Below are 18,039 nucleotides of genomic sequence, written 5' to 3' on the forward strand. Positions count from 1 at the left end.
TCTCTCCCACCAAAACCAGCACACTAATCTCCTGAAATACTCTGCACTGCTGCAAGACCTGATTAATCTATCCCTGTCTACATAAGAGAAAAAAACTCCTGAAATAATTTGCACTACTGTGAGAAGAGCTTGCTATTCCTGCAAACTTAAAAATTTTAGAAGAATAAATCCAAAATAGGGCCACTATGGGGCATACAGTGACTCAAACGCCATCCCTCTCCTTCTACTACTTTCCTTTGTCCTATCCTACCTTGATGTGATCATTTAACAGCTCCCAGTGCAATATAATTCAATTGGCAGATTATTTAGTGTAGGGGCAACTTGCAGGAAGGACAAAGACTGTGATAATCAAAATTACCTAGTACAGATAATGGACAGAAATCTCTGATTCAGATTGTCTAATTCTGTTAGGAAAAGCGTATTTCTAATGCTGGGTACACACTGACAGATATATTTGGCGATCAATTGATCGGCCAATATATCTGCTGCCCATTGGCCAGTGTGTACCAGCAATATGTCTGTGAATGGCGTCGTTCACAGACATATCGCATTGGCTGCGCTGCACAGCCGATGGACAGATACATCTGCAGATATATCTGTCCATCGGCAGGTGAGGGTCAGTAGGCCTGTACACATACAGCGGCAGCCGCGGGGTGGGGGTGGGACACGCCCCCCGTCCCCTGGGACATGCCCCCAACACACCCCCTGGCCGCTGGGACCCGCTGCAGCATGCAGATGATGGTCGTTCAGTGTGTATGAATGACCATCAACTGCAGATCACTCGATCTGCAGATATATTGCTTAGGTGTGTACCCACCTTAGGTTAAGATGCCCCTCCTGGCCTTTAGTTATTGAATCGCATCCAGTGGTCTATAGCTGAGTTCAAATGGTCATGTCACTAACAGAGATCATAATACTAATCAACTTTTTTCGGACTGCACTCACTCTGTGGAATGCCTTCCCACACACAATAAGACTTTCCTCTAGTATCCAAACCTTCAAGCGTTCCCTGAAAACTCAATTCTTCAGACAAGCTTAAAAAATTCCAGAACCACATGCATAACCTCCATAAGCTTTCCTACCCAATTACATCCAAACTATACAGTCCACACATAAACATCTATATCTACTTTCATACACCGATAATAAAAAGTTTTCAGCAAATAAATGGTTTTAGCGACATTTAATGCACAGAAAGATCACTTGGTAATTAAACAGTGATGGAATATTGTGCCATATGGTATATTTGATATTCTATCCCCCCCTGAAAACAATGGAAATCTGCTGTGAGCTCGGGGAAGTGTTAAGGAAAATATATCCTTATTCAAGAGAATGACAAAATGCTTACCGTTAGTTTTGTGATGGTTCAGATACTGTCCTCTGTAAAACTTGCATGTTGAATTATCACCTTTACAAACCCCACAGGCATCCAAAGTTGCTTTTGATCCAAGAACATAATCACACCCTACAAGCTGGCACCGGAATTACAGAAATGAAACCTGTGTTAGGAAATTGTGAATGTCGGAAAGTATCATATCACAGGATGTAGGGAGATCATTTCATACTGCAGCTGAGCCAAACTGAAATTAAAATCCGCTCGCTCGCTTGTACGGTACATTCCGTAAGATGATATTTTACACCATTACAGATAATAGAAAACTAAATGCAAGCAATTAATTAAACACTTAGTTAAAAGCTGTTCTGTGGTTAATGTGATTTTTTTTGATGGCTTACAGTAGTTTTGTGATTCAGTGTTGGATAAAGTTGGTGTTTCTGTGAAATCATTGCAATGATGTTATTACAAGGCTGAGGAATGTTCAGCTCAACGGACTGAGATGCAGTCAGGGAAAAACGAAAGTTCATATCAGCACTTGGAAATAGGAACAAATATACTGAATTCTGGGGATGAGCTTTTAATGACATTATAAAATGAAGGAAAAAAAAGTTTAGCTATAGAAAGCTGCTAAATGTGAGCATTGTGCAAACAACTAACACACACTAACTCAGAGGTGCACGCAATACCGATGGTCACTTAGTATTTGCCGCCGCGTCTGTGCACAAAGTACTGAATTGTACAATATGGGTTTGTACTGCTGAGTGCGGGCATATTACTTTTCTGTTTTCTTTCAAAATCTTTCCTAGTGATATCATGGCTGCTTTCAATCAAGGCTATAAAAGGCCTAGTTGGGTGTGGATCACAAGCCAGCCCTTGTCTAGATGTTACCTTCTGTACCTGAGAGGTAAGTGCAGTTAGTTGCAATTTAATGGTGTGTTGGGCATATGTGGCAGATTTAGGGTCCCTTAATGGGAGGGACGTAGTTGGCATCCCGACACACAGAATGTTGGCGCTGAGAATCCCGGTGCCAGAATACCAACAGGAATCATAATCCCGGCTCCAGAATCCCGGCATCTGCGAATCCAGATGGTAAGTATTAGGATTAGGCACTAGGGAGGAGTGTTAGGGTTAGGCTGCAGGAGCGGAGGGCTAGGTTTAGGCTGCAGGGGGAAAGGGTTATGGTTAGGTTGCAGAGGGGAGGAGGGTTAGGTTTCAGATGGGGGAGTTAGGGTTAGGCTGCGGGAGGGGAGGGTTAAGGTTAGGCTGCAGAGGGCGGGAGGGTTAGAGTTAGGCTGTGGGAGAACTATGCGAGACAATGGAGGCGCTTGCCGCCGGGCTCCAGCTCTGAAGGGGCACCTCCTCCATTTTCCACAACATATTCACCCCACTTAGTAACTATGTACTCGGAGAGTACCACCACGGCCGCCCAATACATGGCACCCCTTTCCGGCACCTGAGAAGTTACCATACACTAGTGGAGAACTCCATGTCACACCATCAGCTGCTGCTGGGGGGGGAGGCACCAAGTTATAACTTGCCTCCGGGCGTCTGGGATGAACTTACGCCACTGGCGGGAGGGGAGGGTTAGGGTTAGGCTGCAGAAAGGGGGAGGGGCACCGAGAGGGGGGGAGAGTGGGTACTAAGTACTCGGGCTTGCTGGAGGGGCCCGGCACCGCCACCCCCTCCCTCTTACATAAGAGCGGCCCAGCACACGCTGCTGTGTGCTGGGATGCACTGGGAGATTGCTCGCGGCTGCAGCAGTATCCTATTTCTGTGGGAGGAGCGATCACTGATGGCTATGCACCGGGCTGAGGGGGCTCACAGCGCCCCCCTTCACGGCGCTGAAAAAATTTAATCTTTAATATCTTTTATTCCCGAAGGGGGTGTGGCCACACCTCTCGCAATTAGGCCACACCCCTTTACCCGGACAAGCTTAAATGTTTTGCTCAAAATAGTAAAAGTCTTTCTGTGTTGTGTATATATTATATATATATATATATATATATATTTCACCTAATTGTGAAGCACAACATTGACAAATAAAGGGATCAGCGTAGAAGCACGCCTACCAGAATATATTAATTTATAAGCATATAAATCATTTAAGGTGACCCCTTTATCTTGAAACTGGAAAAGCTGTAGTTCAAGAGCAAGATATCAGCATTCAGCAGGAGCTAGTTTATTAAACTCTCCATCACCAGATGTATGTCCTCCCACTCCCAGTGTAGTGCAAACCAGTAGCCATAACAATATTGAAATAGTGACACTGAGACTTGCTATTATTTATTTTCCTATTTAAAACTATAAATGGCTATTTAAAACTAGCAGATACTAAAAAATGTTTACAATGCTAAATGACTAAGAAGAGGAAAGGACAGATAAAGAATGGTGACACCGAAAGAACGGCCCCACAATGCATGATCCACCAACTGTCACTCCATACTTGACCAGTACCAAAATGGGAGGCGGCCAGCCAGCCCATTATCACGCCCAAGGTATCCACCTCCCGCCCCAATGACCCAACATGAGCTCACCTGGAGCGATGGTACCGCTGATCCCAGTAGGGAAGAATCAGCCTAAGCCATGTATTGGGGAGGGAGAGCACTTTAAGCTCCATAGACAGATGGCGACTGCAACCGTTCTTTCCCACCAAACGCCAAAGGTGACACCACTCAGAAATCGAAAAAACAGGGATGGTGGGCGGGGAACAAACCAAAGGAAGATGACCTAAAATGGCTGCTAGACAATCTCCCTGAAATGTCCCTGAAACCCCACCCCCCAGCATCCTTCATATAGGCTGTCCCAACTCACCTTATCCTCTATAACTGCCTCGTAACAAAACATAACCCTCTATAGCCCGTAGTCAGACATACTGGCTCGGGTGTTTAATTTTTACTTCCTGCATATAAAATGCACTCCGTCTTAAATCACACAGATAAGTGCCAGCGCTTACAACCTAATTAGCTGTGGTCTGATCAGAGCCAAATTCAGATCCCAAGGGACCAGGGGCGGATTAACACCCAAGGGAGCCTGTGCGTACTGGGTCCTCTACTCTGAGAAGCAGCCCCCTCACCCAAGCCCCACATCTTACTTGCTCCAGCAAGCAGGTCCCTCCTCCTCCAGTGATATTCGGGTGCCAGGGTCTTTGCTTTCACTGCACAACAACATTGTCCGAATATGTCAATGCGAAGATGGCTCAGCAGAGGAGGAGGAACCCGTTTTCCGGAGCAATGTAAGTATACTTTGGGTGCAAATTGTTTGACCCCTGGCTCGTGTGCACCACACACCCTGGCTGCACCCATTCTAAATATGCTTATGTATTATGTATAGGGCCCTTGGCAAGATACTGGTTTGCCCATACTTACCGACTTCTCTGGAATCCTTTCTGGGAGCAGCCGGAGAGGAACTGCTGCTCTCAGCTTCTCGGGGGCGGGGCCAGACTATAGCCGTCATTAGGCCCTGTCCCCTTTACAGGAAAAGCCTGTGATTTGTGGGTCTGTGAGCAGGGGGTGGGGCTAAATGATGACATTTGAGTAATTTAGCTCCGCCTCCTTCCTAATTACCCGCAAATTTCTCTGAAAATCTCCCCATCGGGCCCACTTCACTAGGAAGTGGGCGGTATACAGAAGATCTGCCTACTTTACCGGGGATGCGGGGGGGTTACCCGAAAAATTGGGACCTTCCCGGGAGAGTAGGCAAGTATGGGTTTGCCTCAATCCTCATCCCACCAATAAAACATTCAGCGCTTCACTAAAATGTCACCCAGGACCTGTGATCACCAATGTTGCCGAAGTTCTTAAGAACAAAACACGTTGGGTTGCCTAATGCATGTCGCTCTTTAATGTTGTTTGTGTTCGTCCATTGGATCTCTGCTCCACATCAAACAGCAGGGATGTGGATACCGTGGATATTGTTGATTACTGGTCCTGGTTGAAATTTTTATAAAGCGATTATTTTTTTCCACATGTTTGTTCAGACCCTATAGTAAATTATCTGTCTCATTAATGATTTACACATGTGACTCGTAGTGATCATTACAGATTTTCACCACACTTGGATGAGGAAGTTTACTATCCACTATGTGGAGTCTGTGAGATCAGATAAGCATTACTATTATTTACTCAAGAACAGAGACTTTGGGGGTATATTTACTAAAAAGAGAGTTTTTAGAAGTGGAGATGTTGCCCATAGCAACCAATATGATCTACTTAATATTTAACTAGCACATTCTAGAAGATAATAGCTAGAAACTGATTGGTTGCTATGGGCAACATCTCCACTTCTAAAAACTCTCACTTTAGTAAATATACCCCTTTGTGGCTTATGTAATAGGGTGCGATCTGGTGCTGCTGCAGGAACTCCTGCGTGTCCTGTTGTATTTTTAAAGCAGCAATCATTTTAAAGGCAAAAGCACCTTGGGTTTGCCTCTAAAATGATTGCCGCTTTAAAAATGCAGAAAAACTCGCAGGTGTTCCTGCAGCGGCACCAGATCGCACTCTTTTACATAAGCCCCTTTATCTGCTTTTTATTGCAATTGTAGAAATTTGGTTTCACACCATGAGTGCTTCTTGTTTTTGTCCACAAGCCAAGGTGTTGGCTTCTTTGTGCCCACTGGCAACTTTTACTGCAACCATTTCCTTCCCATTTTTCTTAAGTGCTTTCATCCAAGTCTTTATATCAGTCAAATTAGTTGTTTTATTTTTGCCCTGAAATAAGATACAAAACCACTTTCTGGGTGCAATTGTTTTCCGTGCAGAGCATAGCAGAACTGTTGGGTCATAGGGCAATGGGAACCAACAACTCTGCTTGATGCTATAAAGACCGAAGCTGAAAAGCACAGACCTAAGCTACAACAGATAAAGCAGTGCTACTTAGCAAAATCTGAAGAAGCACACCAAATAATTACATTTATCTGAAAGAGTACAATTTCTTTAACCTCATAGGGTGTTACCTCACAATTGCCATCGATACAAATGTCGAATCCATTCGCAGAGCATGGAGTTCCGTCTTTTACTTTATTTGATAAGGCAAAGAAAAAGTCAAAGTCTTCAGCTGTACAGTACAGTTTGCAGATGTTCTCCTCTGGAAAACACAAAAGACTATTGATGTCTATATAAAATGGATTAATGCATAATACCAATGATTTCAACAGTGGGAAAAACTGATGGCAGGCTTCAATTCCATGTGAGCTGCTCTCTGCATTATTTGGCCAGTTACAGTAGGCTGATTCTGCACGCACCTAAATCAGCCTTCAGAGACGTAACAATGGCTAAACAAATTTGGCCCTGATTAAAATCAGGCAGGTTTGTAATGTATGCTGTCTGATGTGCGGATTGTAAACCACAAGATTTACTGAAGGCAAAAGGACCCATCAAATAGCATCAAATAAATCTGCAGAGTCTCAAAACATGGTTTGAAATCTTCCTTGGATACAAGCGGTCCCATTTATCAAGCAGTGGTTTGCCAAACTGCATGGTAAGATGTGGTTCTGCCAGGTGGGCTCAAATTGCATGCTTTTTCAGGTGTCTCTGAGACAGTAACGTGAGGGTCCCCTGCTAGTGGCTAAACATATACAGGCAGTTTAATACTATAAATACTATAAACAGGGAGACAATGCCGCTGCTCTCTATTTGAGGCAGGTATTTATATATCGTAAATTGGCAGTAATTTCAGATGCTATGGACCAGACACTGTGGGTCAGACCCTGAGTCGCAAGCAATCCGCACACAATGCTCATGTTTATGTAGCTGAGCGAGTTTTCGCAAATGCGCACAAACAGGGTCGTTGAGAGCAGGGACGAGCACGGTACTGGGGGCGTGGCAAAATCCGGAAGGTGAGGCCACACCACCACCCAAAAAAAAACCAATACTATGTGGATTGCCATGAGCTGCAAAGGAGGTCGTGTGTGGCACAGAGCCGGGTATCTGTGGGAGTGGTGGACCCCGTTGTGTTCTCTCTCTATGGGGTTTTCCTTAGATCACTGCTCTCACTCACATGGCGTATCAGGTCTTTGGGGGAGGGGGCAAACTGCGCTGCAAAGGGGGACAATGTGAATATCCCCCTCAGCAGCTCACCATACTATTGGCGGGCCGTGAAACGGCATCGCCCACTGCAGCACTGCTGATTGGGATAAATGTGCCCCCACAGGGCCCCTCCAACATGCCTGGTCATTGGTTAAACAGTGCCCGACCTCCCCCTGTTGCAGTTGATTCAGAACGGTATCAGAAATGTTCTGGAAAAGTGATCGGTGCTTCTAGGAGGTGACTAGAAATGAATACAAAAATTGTCCGTTCAGCAGGGGTATTATGAGAGTGTTGCGGGCATGTCAATACAAGCAGCTGCATTCACAGATGCACAGTCGCAGGCATAGGAGGCCGTGGTCAGACAGAAAAACTACACCTGCTACTGCTATAGGGCTGGTGCAAGTTTCAATGCTGCGACCGATGGTGGCGTATAAAGATGCACCAATCGGTATAACAGCGTGCACGGATGCTAAAAGTTGGCGTCTCATTCCTTGCACATTCGGCCACACGGATGTACACAAGAGAGTTTGTAGTTTGCATAAACACCCAGATGGATGACCGGGAATAGACGCTGCTCTGTGCGCTTTTACATGTGACTCAGCATCAGTATGTATTGATTATAGAAAAAGAAATGATTCCACCGCATATACAATGCAAGCTTTCTTTCCCATTTGTACGGCTCACCTTCCACTTTAGTGTACGGCTTCCACTTGTAGTACCACCCTCTGAATGGCTTGCTGTTGTATTCAGCACATTGCTGGCCGCGGAAGTCCACAGCGTTAGGCGGACAAGCTTGGACATTACAGATCTGATAAATGCGGCTTGAGCCCTGGCAGTATTTCCCTCCATACTGAGGTCTAGAACATAAGCAAAGTTTTATCAATGTCTAGAATTACTGAATTAGTGCTGTAATTAATCCTAAAATGAAGTTTATTAATGTAGACAGAAAGTTGGACCCTTACAGTGGGTTGTTGCAGAACCTCTCCTGATACATCACCCCGGCACCGCAGTCTCTGGAACACTCTGACCAGTCTGACCAATCTGACCACCCTCCAGTAACTGGTCTTGGTCCGTGGTCTCCAAATCTCACGCACTGTCCCCTTCGACACCACTGTGTTCATTCAAGTGTAGGGAAATAGATTATAATATTATTGCTCATCAAAAATAAATTTAAAGATATTTGTAGAAGACAAATCAGACATGCAAAATCAATGGCTACGGCAATAGAATCCATCACCAAACACTCAATCTAGAACATATAGAGGGTTGTGTCCGGACTGTAGCGTTGCCATGTAAATTTGTATTGTCTCTAGTTGTAATCCATTGAGATGTAGGATTAAAATAATAATAATAATAATAATACTATTCCTTTGAAGGTGCTAAGAGTCTTGTAAAAAAAAATCCTATAACAAATGAATATTATCTTACCATATTTAGGCCACAGACCGTGCCCTCTGCTGCTGGCATGAACTTTGTCTCACACCTATGGCTGGATTTGTGACACCACAGAGACTTGCATATGTCCTATGAAGAATATACAGTTAGGTTAGTACTATACTAATAACATCTGTAAACTAGCTACAAAAATAGCTGTAACAATACAATTGTAGCAACTACAATTATATATTAACCACTTAACAGGATTTCTGACCCATTAAGATGTGTTTGACTGAGGTCTGAGCAGTTTGTGTTATTCTGTTCCTTGGACTGATTATGATAAGGTGGTTTTATATATGAAAAATTATGTCATAGACCGGTAAGCAAATACAACATCTACCAGCCCCATCTGACCAGTAGTTAATGTATAGATAATTCTAGTAACTGCTGTACAATACAGAGAGCATTCTAGTGATATCTATACAATACAGAGAGCATTCTAGTGACCTCTATACAATACTGATCGCATTCTAGTGGTCTCTTTGTAATACAGAGAGCATTCTAGTGACCTCTACACAATACTGATGACATTTTAGTGATCTCAATGTTAAACAGCATTAGGCAGACAAGCGCATTCTAGTGACCTCTATAAAATACAGACTGTATTCTGTTGGCCGCTATATAATACAGAGAGCATTCTAGTGCCTCTATAAAATACAGAGGGCATTCTGGTGGCTGCTATATAATAAAGAGAGGATTCTAGTTGCTGCACATTTTCTAATTGCTGAAACTGAATACAGAGAGTATTCTTGGTACTCCTACACAATATACTGTAGTCTCTGTATAATACATAGAGTTATAGTGACCTGTATACTATATAGAGAGCATTCTATTGACCTCTATACAATACATATAGCATTCTAGTGGTATCTATATAATACAGATATCATTCTAGTGATCTCTATACCTTACAGAGAGCATTCTAGTGGTCTCTTTATAACACAGCGAGCATTCTAGTGTCCTCTATACAGAGAATATTCTAGTTACTTCCATATGATACATAGAACATCTTAATTACTGAAACACAATTCAGTCTAGTGACAGCCATACAATACAGGGGGCTTTCTAGTGACCAATAAACAATACAGAAACAATTCCCCCAACCTCCCCTTGTAATACATTATGACTCCCAAATCCAACTCAAACCTTCCTTGTGCTACTCCAACCCTCCCATTATCAGACATTGTGGCCCCCAAATCAACCCCTTGTTATGTATTTTGCAGCCCAAAATTTGTCATAAAATGTAATCACTTGTTATAGTATGAGTGATATAAGACTCCTGTGAATCAATGATGAAACTTTGTGGTGTCAAACACATCTCTTTATGAAATAGATTTTATACATTCAGCTCGCTCTATTTAGAACTTACATCTGTTTCTCTTTGAAACAGTTATCTATTCGTTCACTCTATACAAATTTTGTATTGTCCTTTTTTTCGGAACAGAAAGTGCTTTAATTTGGTAGCACATGAATAAATCAATTTTTCTATACTACTTACTGGTTTTATGCGAAGAAAAAGTAACAGAATAAAAAACAAATTTCTTCTCAATGTTACTTTCTAGAAATGAGTGCAACTCTAGCAATTTATCCACTTTGTTATTCTAATATATGATTACCAAATATATATGTAAGTTCTGATGTAATTGCGGGCTCTTGAAACTTAGGGCCTGATTCAGAGCCGCTCGCTATTTGCGGTCGTTCGTTCAGAAAAAAGGGGTGGCTATTCAAAATGAACCGTTCGCTCTTTGCGGTCTGTTCACGCCTCTAAGTCTGAACGAGCGATCAAAACTTGCCATCGAAATTTTGATAAAAACGCCCCCTGGCCGCTCGCATCATACGTCATGTCCGCTATTTATTAGATTAATCGAGTACATCGAACAGCGTATGAACTGCTCGCTATTCTTGTAGTTGGTTTTTCCTACCACTATATTGCGAGCAGTTCTGACTAAAAAACAACCAGGTGACGTGGTCAATGACGCTGCTGTTTTAATTATGCACACCCTTAAAACACCCGTTTTGACCTTTAAGCACGCCTTCGTTCTGAATTCCACTCCCCGTTTTCAAACACCTTCCCCTGTTACCACCCACATACGCCTCCCTCTGTCACTCAAAGTAGCAGGCATTCGCTATATAGCGAACAAACGATTTTCGGCCGAACAGACTGGTTCGCGCATGCGTATTACAATCCGTACGCATGCGCAGATGAGCGAACATCGGTCAGAACGAACGAGCGGCCGCTTACGAGCAGCTCTGAATCAGGCCCTTAGTCATACATTTTGGCTTTAGACGTTTCTTTCCCAATTGAAGACATGACTGGAGATGAATGCAAACCACACATATATAAATCCTGATAGTGAGAGCACGTGGGTGTAGGGCCAAGAGAGGGCAGATAAAATATTGAGGTGATGGACAGATAAAAATGTATGTGGTGTTTTTTGTTTTATTTTTGTAGCATAGGGACCACACACATTCTGTGTGACATTCACTGTATTTCTCGTATGACTGCGTAATACTCATGCAAACTATGCATAATGTACTAACATCAAGAAAAATAAGTGATCCATATGAATAGCACTATAAGGATAAAGTGGTCTCTTTACTAAGCCTTGGAGAAAGATAAAGTGGAGAGAGATAAAGTACCAACCAATCAGCTCCTAACTGTCACTTTACAGGCTGTCTTTGAAAAATGACAGTTTAAGAACTCAGTGGTTGGTACTTTATTTTCATCCACTTTATGGGTGGGATGTACTTTCCGCCAGTCACCACACCGATACTAATCACATATGTGATAACATATGCGATTAGTATCACAAAGGACAGCTCTTACGATAAGAGCTGCCTTTGGGAAGCTGCCGGGTGAGGTGGTCTCCGCGGGTCTCCTCCCCCTACTAGCCCCGGGAGCTTCCTGCTGGTGACCTGTGCAGGAAGTCCCGGGCTCCTCCTCCTCCTCCTCGCTGCACCCGGAAGAAGAAGAAGAGGAGAATTTGGCGGAGGACCCAGGAGGAGCACGCAGGAGGCTGAGGTGAGGGGGGGGCATTAGTGAGAGGTGCTGGGCAACTGCGGGGCGGCAGCAAAGCAGCGTGGAGCAGGATGCGGAAGGAAGCCCATAGGCTTCTGTAGGGTAACGCCAGAAAAACCTGATGTTACCCTCCGCATCGAAAATCGTGCGGCCGGGGCCTTAGTACATATGAAAACGCAGTCAAAACCTCAAAAACAGAGTTTTTACCACATTTTCCTTTAGTACATCCCAGCCTATCTCTCTCCAAGGCTTAGTGAATAGACCCCAAAGGGCCTGAATCAGAGATGTATGCTAATGCCACTGTAAATTTGTACGAAGCGGTTGTACAATGCGACTGCATACAAGGATGCAGCATCGGTCACAGATCCTTCGATAACCGACCTTATGAGAAACTCAATGTTTGTGCAGAATTTTCGGAGACACCTGAGCCATTTGCATACAGGATCGCAGACTCCTCCATTTTTGCTGCCACCCTCCTGTTACCTCCCCCAAATGCTCCCTGACTGTCAAACACACTGCAGGAAAATAGTCACTGCGAGCAATGGCGATAATGTACCTTGTTGCATGCGCCGTGAGATTTAGATGCATGCACAGCTTACCGATAAATCGCATAACTGCATGAATATCGGCATTGCGTACTTCTCTGAATCAGGCCCAAAGTCTCCTATTTCTGTATCCTGTCACAGTGCACGCACCTTAACAAAACTCAGGCCGCACTGTTTAGCTTTTGGTCCAAACTGCCATTTACACTGAGTGTCAGCGTCGTAGATCTGTCCAGGCAGCTTCTCAGGATACTGAAAATGTCCTAATTGTTTTGGCTCATCAACAAGGCAGGAGGACTGAGCTGTGCTGTGAAGGAATTCAGAGTGAATGATTTTCTTACAGAGACATGGTCACTGGTTTATATTCAGAGTCATGCTTGATTAAGTGACAATTCAGTCAAATTGATTTAATTTTAACAAATTTGTCTACAAATGCTTTTTATCATTGAGACTTTACCTCAAAATAGTGTGATTTAGACAACTTGTAATAATCCACTTACACTTTTACCACAGAAAGGGCTTTTCCTGGCCGCAATGAGCATTTTTTCTTAATGCGCAATTCTTGCGATGCGCATCTTGTTTATGCATACTCTTGACACATGGTTGTGTACAACTAGGTGGCCCGGGACCGTGGCTGGAATGGGCAGGCAGTGTGAGTGTAGAGGCGAGCCAAGGTATAGTAAGGCACGATATGGTCGTGCAGATGCAAAGAACGACTAAAATGGCCTGTGAAAAGTCGCCAACATCGCTGTCTGGAGGGACCGGAGCCTGGTGTACGTTGCACACTGATGATGATGCTTCATTCTCAGGGGTACATTTACTAAAGTGCGCGTTTTTCGAAGTGGAGATTTTGCCCATAGCAATCAATCAGACTTTAGCTATTATCTACTAGAAGTGTTAGATAAATGTTAAGAAGAATCTGATTGGTTGCTATGTGCAACATCCCCACTTTGAAAAACTAGCACATTAGTAAATATACCCCCCAGTTGGGGAAGGAAAAGCCTATAAATAATAAATATACAGTATTTTTAAGTGTTGCACAGTAGATAAAAAAGTTAAATATTAAATTTGCATCTGCTTTGCATTTCAGGTACTCCAAGTGACTTGGGTACTTTTTATTTTCCCAATCCAGCCATTAACTGTACTTTGTTTCGATTGTTTATTGCAATATTTAACAATTTCACTACATCATAGTGAAACTATGCCTCCAGTCGTAATCCAGCCACATCAGACCTGGGCCGTAATTACAGACTTGCAAATACAACTGACTCTGTAATGCAACTTTTTTTGCAGACACATTACGTTTAGTTGCTACTCTGAATAAGGCCCAAAATGCCTATTATGCAGGCAAGGCCACGTGAAATTCAAATATTGGGCTAAATGTAATAGACTGCGAGCCGGCAACTCTTATAGCCCTTTGTCTTCATAAACATTCCAACATTCCATGTCACAATGATGATACATAATTCCTTTACAATGTATGAGAATGCAAAATGCAAATGCAAAAGAAAAAAGCATTCTGGTGAATACTCCTAACTGAGTTTTAAGACATGAAGCTGACATGACTGTTACAGCCTTTTTGGGTTCATCAGTGAGGAAAAGGCTGTTGTGGTTACCGTTCAATTCTGGTCTATCAAATTAAACTGAACAAATTGAGGCCTCCTGATGTGTAAATTGCTGCATCTGATTAGCTACGCGGTTGGTTACTAATTTCAGGTAAAGTCTAGGGTCCGACGTGAAATCCTCACCTACATGCTGCATAAGGGGGGGTGTCCAAAAGGGAACAATACATGTGTCCTCACTCGTCTTTACTGCAGTTACGCCAAACAGCCCCTCTGAGTGCGCCTGGCCGAAAATGCGTCTAAGCTGCAATGCGATGCGACTAGGCAGCACACAGATATACAAGTGTCACATATCAAATGAATCATCACAGTCTCCTGGTGCTTCCTAGTCCCATCCTATTGCGACTTATGGTGCATACACACGGTCAGATTTTTCCTTCAGATCTGAACGATAACGATTTAAAAATCGTTCAGTCGTTCATATCTGAAAGAAAATCTGACATATCTGACATGCCTGAACGATGGACGATGAACGATGCGCGTTCCCGTTTGTCAGATAACGATATCTGACATCTGATGTGTTTGCAGTCAGACTTGGATGACTCCATTCATTTTAATGCAGTCAAAAATCGTTCAATCGTTCAAATCGTTCAAAACTTTGGTCAAATCGTTCAAATCGTTCACAACTTTGGAAAAATCGTTCAAATCGTTCATCTGACAAATCTGACCGTGTGTATGCTCCATTACTGTAGATGCAAGTTCAACAAAAAAAGACGCCTGACCTTAGCAGATATGCACGGGACCTGACTGCTCACGCACGCCAGGCATATCGTGCTGCATGGCATATTGAGGCTAGGGGGTCTATTTACTAAGCAGTGTTAGGAAAACAGAGTGAAAAGTGATAAGAAAGTGATAAGGTGCCAGCCAATCAGCTCCCAACTGTCATTTTTCAAACAGCCTGTGACATGACAGTTGGGAGCTGATTGGCTGGCACCTTATCACTTTCTTATCACTTTTCACTCTGTCTCCTAACACTGCTTAGTAAATAGACCCCTAGATGAGCAAGGACAAAGCTGTATCTTTAACTGAAAGCAACTGCAAGGGGGAAATTAGTTAGTGATCTTGCATGTTGGATTGTGTAGACTAGAGCGTTCCACAGTGTGGGAGCAGTGAAGCAAATAGTGCCTTTTTATTTACATTATATTAACTTAATTTTACTTTTTTTTTTGGTTATTATAATATTGTATATTAGGTACAGTGCGACCAAAACAGAAATCACCTGAATTAAATGACGTTTTCTTTTAACTAATTATTCGATTTTTAATTGATATATATGTTGCCAATGATGATCAAATTTGTACTATTTGTTTGGTAAATTTGGTGTGTTTAGGAAAAATAAGTGACATTCCTGCCTGTCAGTAACACAATCATACAGTAAAAACATCTTGACACTACAAAGCTAATGCACATATAACATCAACACATTAATCTGTTCTTTATTTGCAATCATTGCCCTCTGCTGTCTTTCATTACTGTTACTGTTTCATTATATATTTTAGAGCTATGTTTAAAAAAAAAAAAAGTGTCAGTAAGAAAATTATCTGTCAGTAAAAACTTATAAGAATTGGTAACATTGTAGAATTAGTGGGGTAATCTTAGGCTGAAGGAGGGGAGAAAGAATGCCAGACAGTTACTGTGGACAGTGTAACACTTCTGAGTAATACATTAGAGCTCTGATTTACAGCAATGCAAGATGCAATATGCTAGGTTGGGCTGGAGCTTTGAATTAAAAGAAAACATATGGTAGTACGGGTCAGGGGAATTCTCCAAGTTCATGCCAACATTCTCTTATGAAGGTACTGAGTCCAGTCATCCGCAATGTTTCAACATGTACGGAGAGTCGCTAACAGGAAACAGAAGCAGAAGAGAAGGTATTGGTTAACAGCAACACCTGGAGAATGAAACAAAAGGTCAATTTTGGAAATGCTCGGGCATCGGGAAACAAGAGGAACATCTGGTCTGCTCTTCTTCAGGGTAAACATAACATTGGCTTGGAAGCAACTTTGAAAGAAGTGACAGATATAACAACTAATAAAGCTGCCAGTAAAAATCCTATAAGGATTCTTGGAAGTATTATTATCACATGCAAAAGAATGAAACACAAGACAGTACTTAAAATATAGAAATGCACATTCTTCATTTGGTCATTCCAAATATCAACGGATGGTCTCTAATCCTCACCTGAGGAACTCCTTCAGATATTGTCTGCTACATGCCGACCAGGAAAATACACCATTGTTTCCAGACAGGGTAGGGGACATGATGTTACCCTCAGCCTTCCTGCACGGGTTCCCTTCTCCATCGTGAACCATTCCAAAACTGTGATAAAGAACAAGCAGCTGATTTTTATTCTAGGCACTTAGTCTATGAAAGCCACTGTACTGTAGTAACACAGGGCCTGATGGTTACTGCTGGGGGACACGGGTCAGAATTTCATGGAGATCAATGCAGTTCGGATAGGTTTTTCTGTGTGGTAACTTGGGATTAACTTTCATCAGTGGGCATGTCGGTGGGTGTTTTGGGGGCATTCCAGTGTCAGGGACTGCGTTGGACGACGCAGGTGCACTGTCAGCGGCGGCCATGAGCCGTCGGATATTTTGAGCAACATAGGGCTGCACTAATGTCCGATGGTGCAGCGGATGTCTGCTCAGTGGTGCGACTATTTGGGCACCGCCACGGATTACAGCCGCAGCCGGTGAGCGTCTCAGTAGACAGCCCGTCAGCTGAGGCATTAGCACAAATTTGCAGTAACGGCTGCGACTTGTAGCATCCACCTCTAAATCAGGCCCACAGTTATATACTAAGACTGCTCAAACAAGCAAATTTGCACTAATACCTTAATAGCCTATGAGCGACAAGCTTGTATAACAGTATCTATCAAATACTTGTCAGACCATGAAAGGAAATGTCTGATTGGATGCCATGGTTTTAGTGCAGATTTACACTTTTGTTCAGTATTAATAAACATCCCCTATTACAAAACTGGCAAAAGTCACACATTTTTCATAGATTAATCTACAGGGTAACTTTACATCAGTCACATGATCAATGAGTTACGGTAACTGACCTAATTTAGCTATCAGGAGGGGTTACCTACCTGTGCACATGTTACTGATAAAAAGCAGACAAAAATAAGTTGACAAAAAAACAACAACTTAGTAATTAAATTATTTATGTGATATGAACAGTTATAAAAATGAAATGAGCAAAGTAGATAATAACTGTAAGTATGAGGTCCGCAAATCAACTAATGACAGCAGTGTTGCTCCTAGGATGGCCTTACGCGTTATCTATGCTGAAGTTGGACCTGGCCTTTAGGGTTGGGGGAAGATGTACTAAGCCTTGAAAAGGGGATACAATCGGGAAACCGGCTGACGTAATCCCGACAGCCGGCTTCCCGACTGCTTTATCCCAGCGTGGGTTAAATGACAGGCGTCTATATCTAGACGCCTGTCATTTTCCCGACGCCGGGAGGCAAGCGCCCGGCATCCCGATCGAAGGGATGCTGGGTGCCGCAAGCAGACAGCCGCGGGGGGGGAGGGTTTAGTTTAGCACACCCGGGGGTACTTAGGGTTAGGCACCCCCCCCCCAAGAGGGTTAGGGCTAGGCTAGGGGGAGGGAGGGTTAGGGTTAGGCACCCCCCGGAGGACTTAGGTTTAGGCAGCGGGGAAGGGGGTGGGTTAGGGTTAGGCACTTGGGGGGGGGGTTGTTGATATTAATACAAAAGGCGGTCAGCGCTCCTGAAGGGGGAATTGGATGACACCACTAGCTGCTACCTCAGGGAATGTCCTATAATTCCTGAAATATATATAATAGCATAAAAAGGGGGGGGGAGGAGAAACAGCGCTCTGTGGTGAATAATATAAAAAAAAAAATAATAATATATATGTCTGTCTGGAAATGTCAATATGAATATTTTATAAAATTCTGGTCGGCAAAAACTTGGGGCTGGGAATTCGTGGTAATTAATATATTGTCCCGAATTGAGAGAAAATATAATATGTGGAAAACTGGTGGGCAATAACTTTCGGCTGAGTGTTCGATGTGTATCCCAAGTTCC

At 43.1% G+C, this 18,039-nt stretch overlaps 1 protein-coding gene across 1 annotated transcript in view; it reads right to left on the bottom strand.

The window, feature by feature from the left end:
• Positions 1–18,039, bottom strand: part of ADAMTS18 (ADAM metallopeptidase with thrombospondin type 1 motif 18) — a 122,766-nt gene that overhangs the window by 21,827 nt on the left and 82,900 nt on the right. Inside the window, exons 9-15 of the mRNA XM_088476811.1 lie at positions 16,161–16,298; positions 12,511–12,664; positions 8,788–8,883; positions 8,322–8,470; positions 8,044–8,216; positions 6,288–6,418; positions 1,349–1,472 (exon numbers count right to left, since the gene is read on the bottom strand). Of these exons, the coding sequence (XP_088332937.1) occupies positions 1,349–1,472; positions 6,288–6,418; positions 8,044–8,216; positions 8,322–8,470; positions 8,788–8,883; positions 12,511–12,664; positions 16,161–16,298 (965 nt within the window). The remainder of the gene's footprint in view (positions 1–1,348; positions 1,473–6,287; positions 6,419–8,043; positions 8,217–8,321; positions 8,471–8,787; positions 8,884–12,510; positions 12,665–16,160; positions 16,299–18,039) is intronic.

The sequence above is a fragment of the Taudactylus pleione genome, unplaced genomic scaffold (genome assembly GCF_031769625.1).
Source record: "Taudactylus pleione unplaced genomic scaffold, aTauple2 ptg000195l, whole genome shotgun sequence".
Taxonomy (NCBI): Eukaryota; Metazoa; Chordata; class Amphibia; order Anura; family Myobatrachidae; genus Taudactylus; species Taudactylus pleione.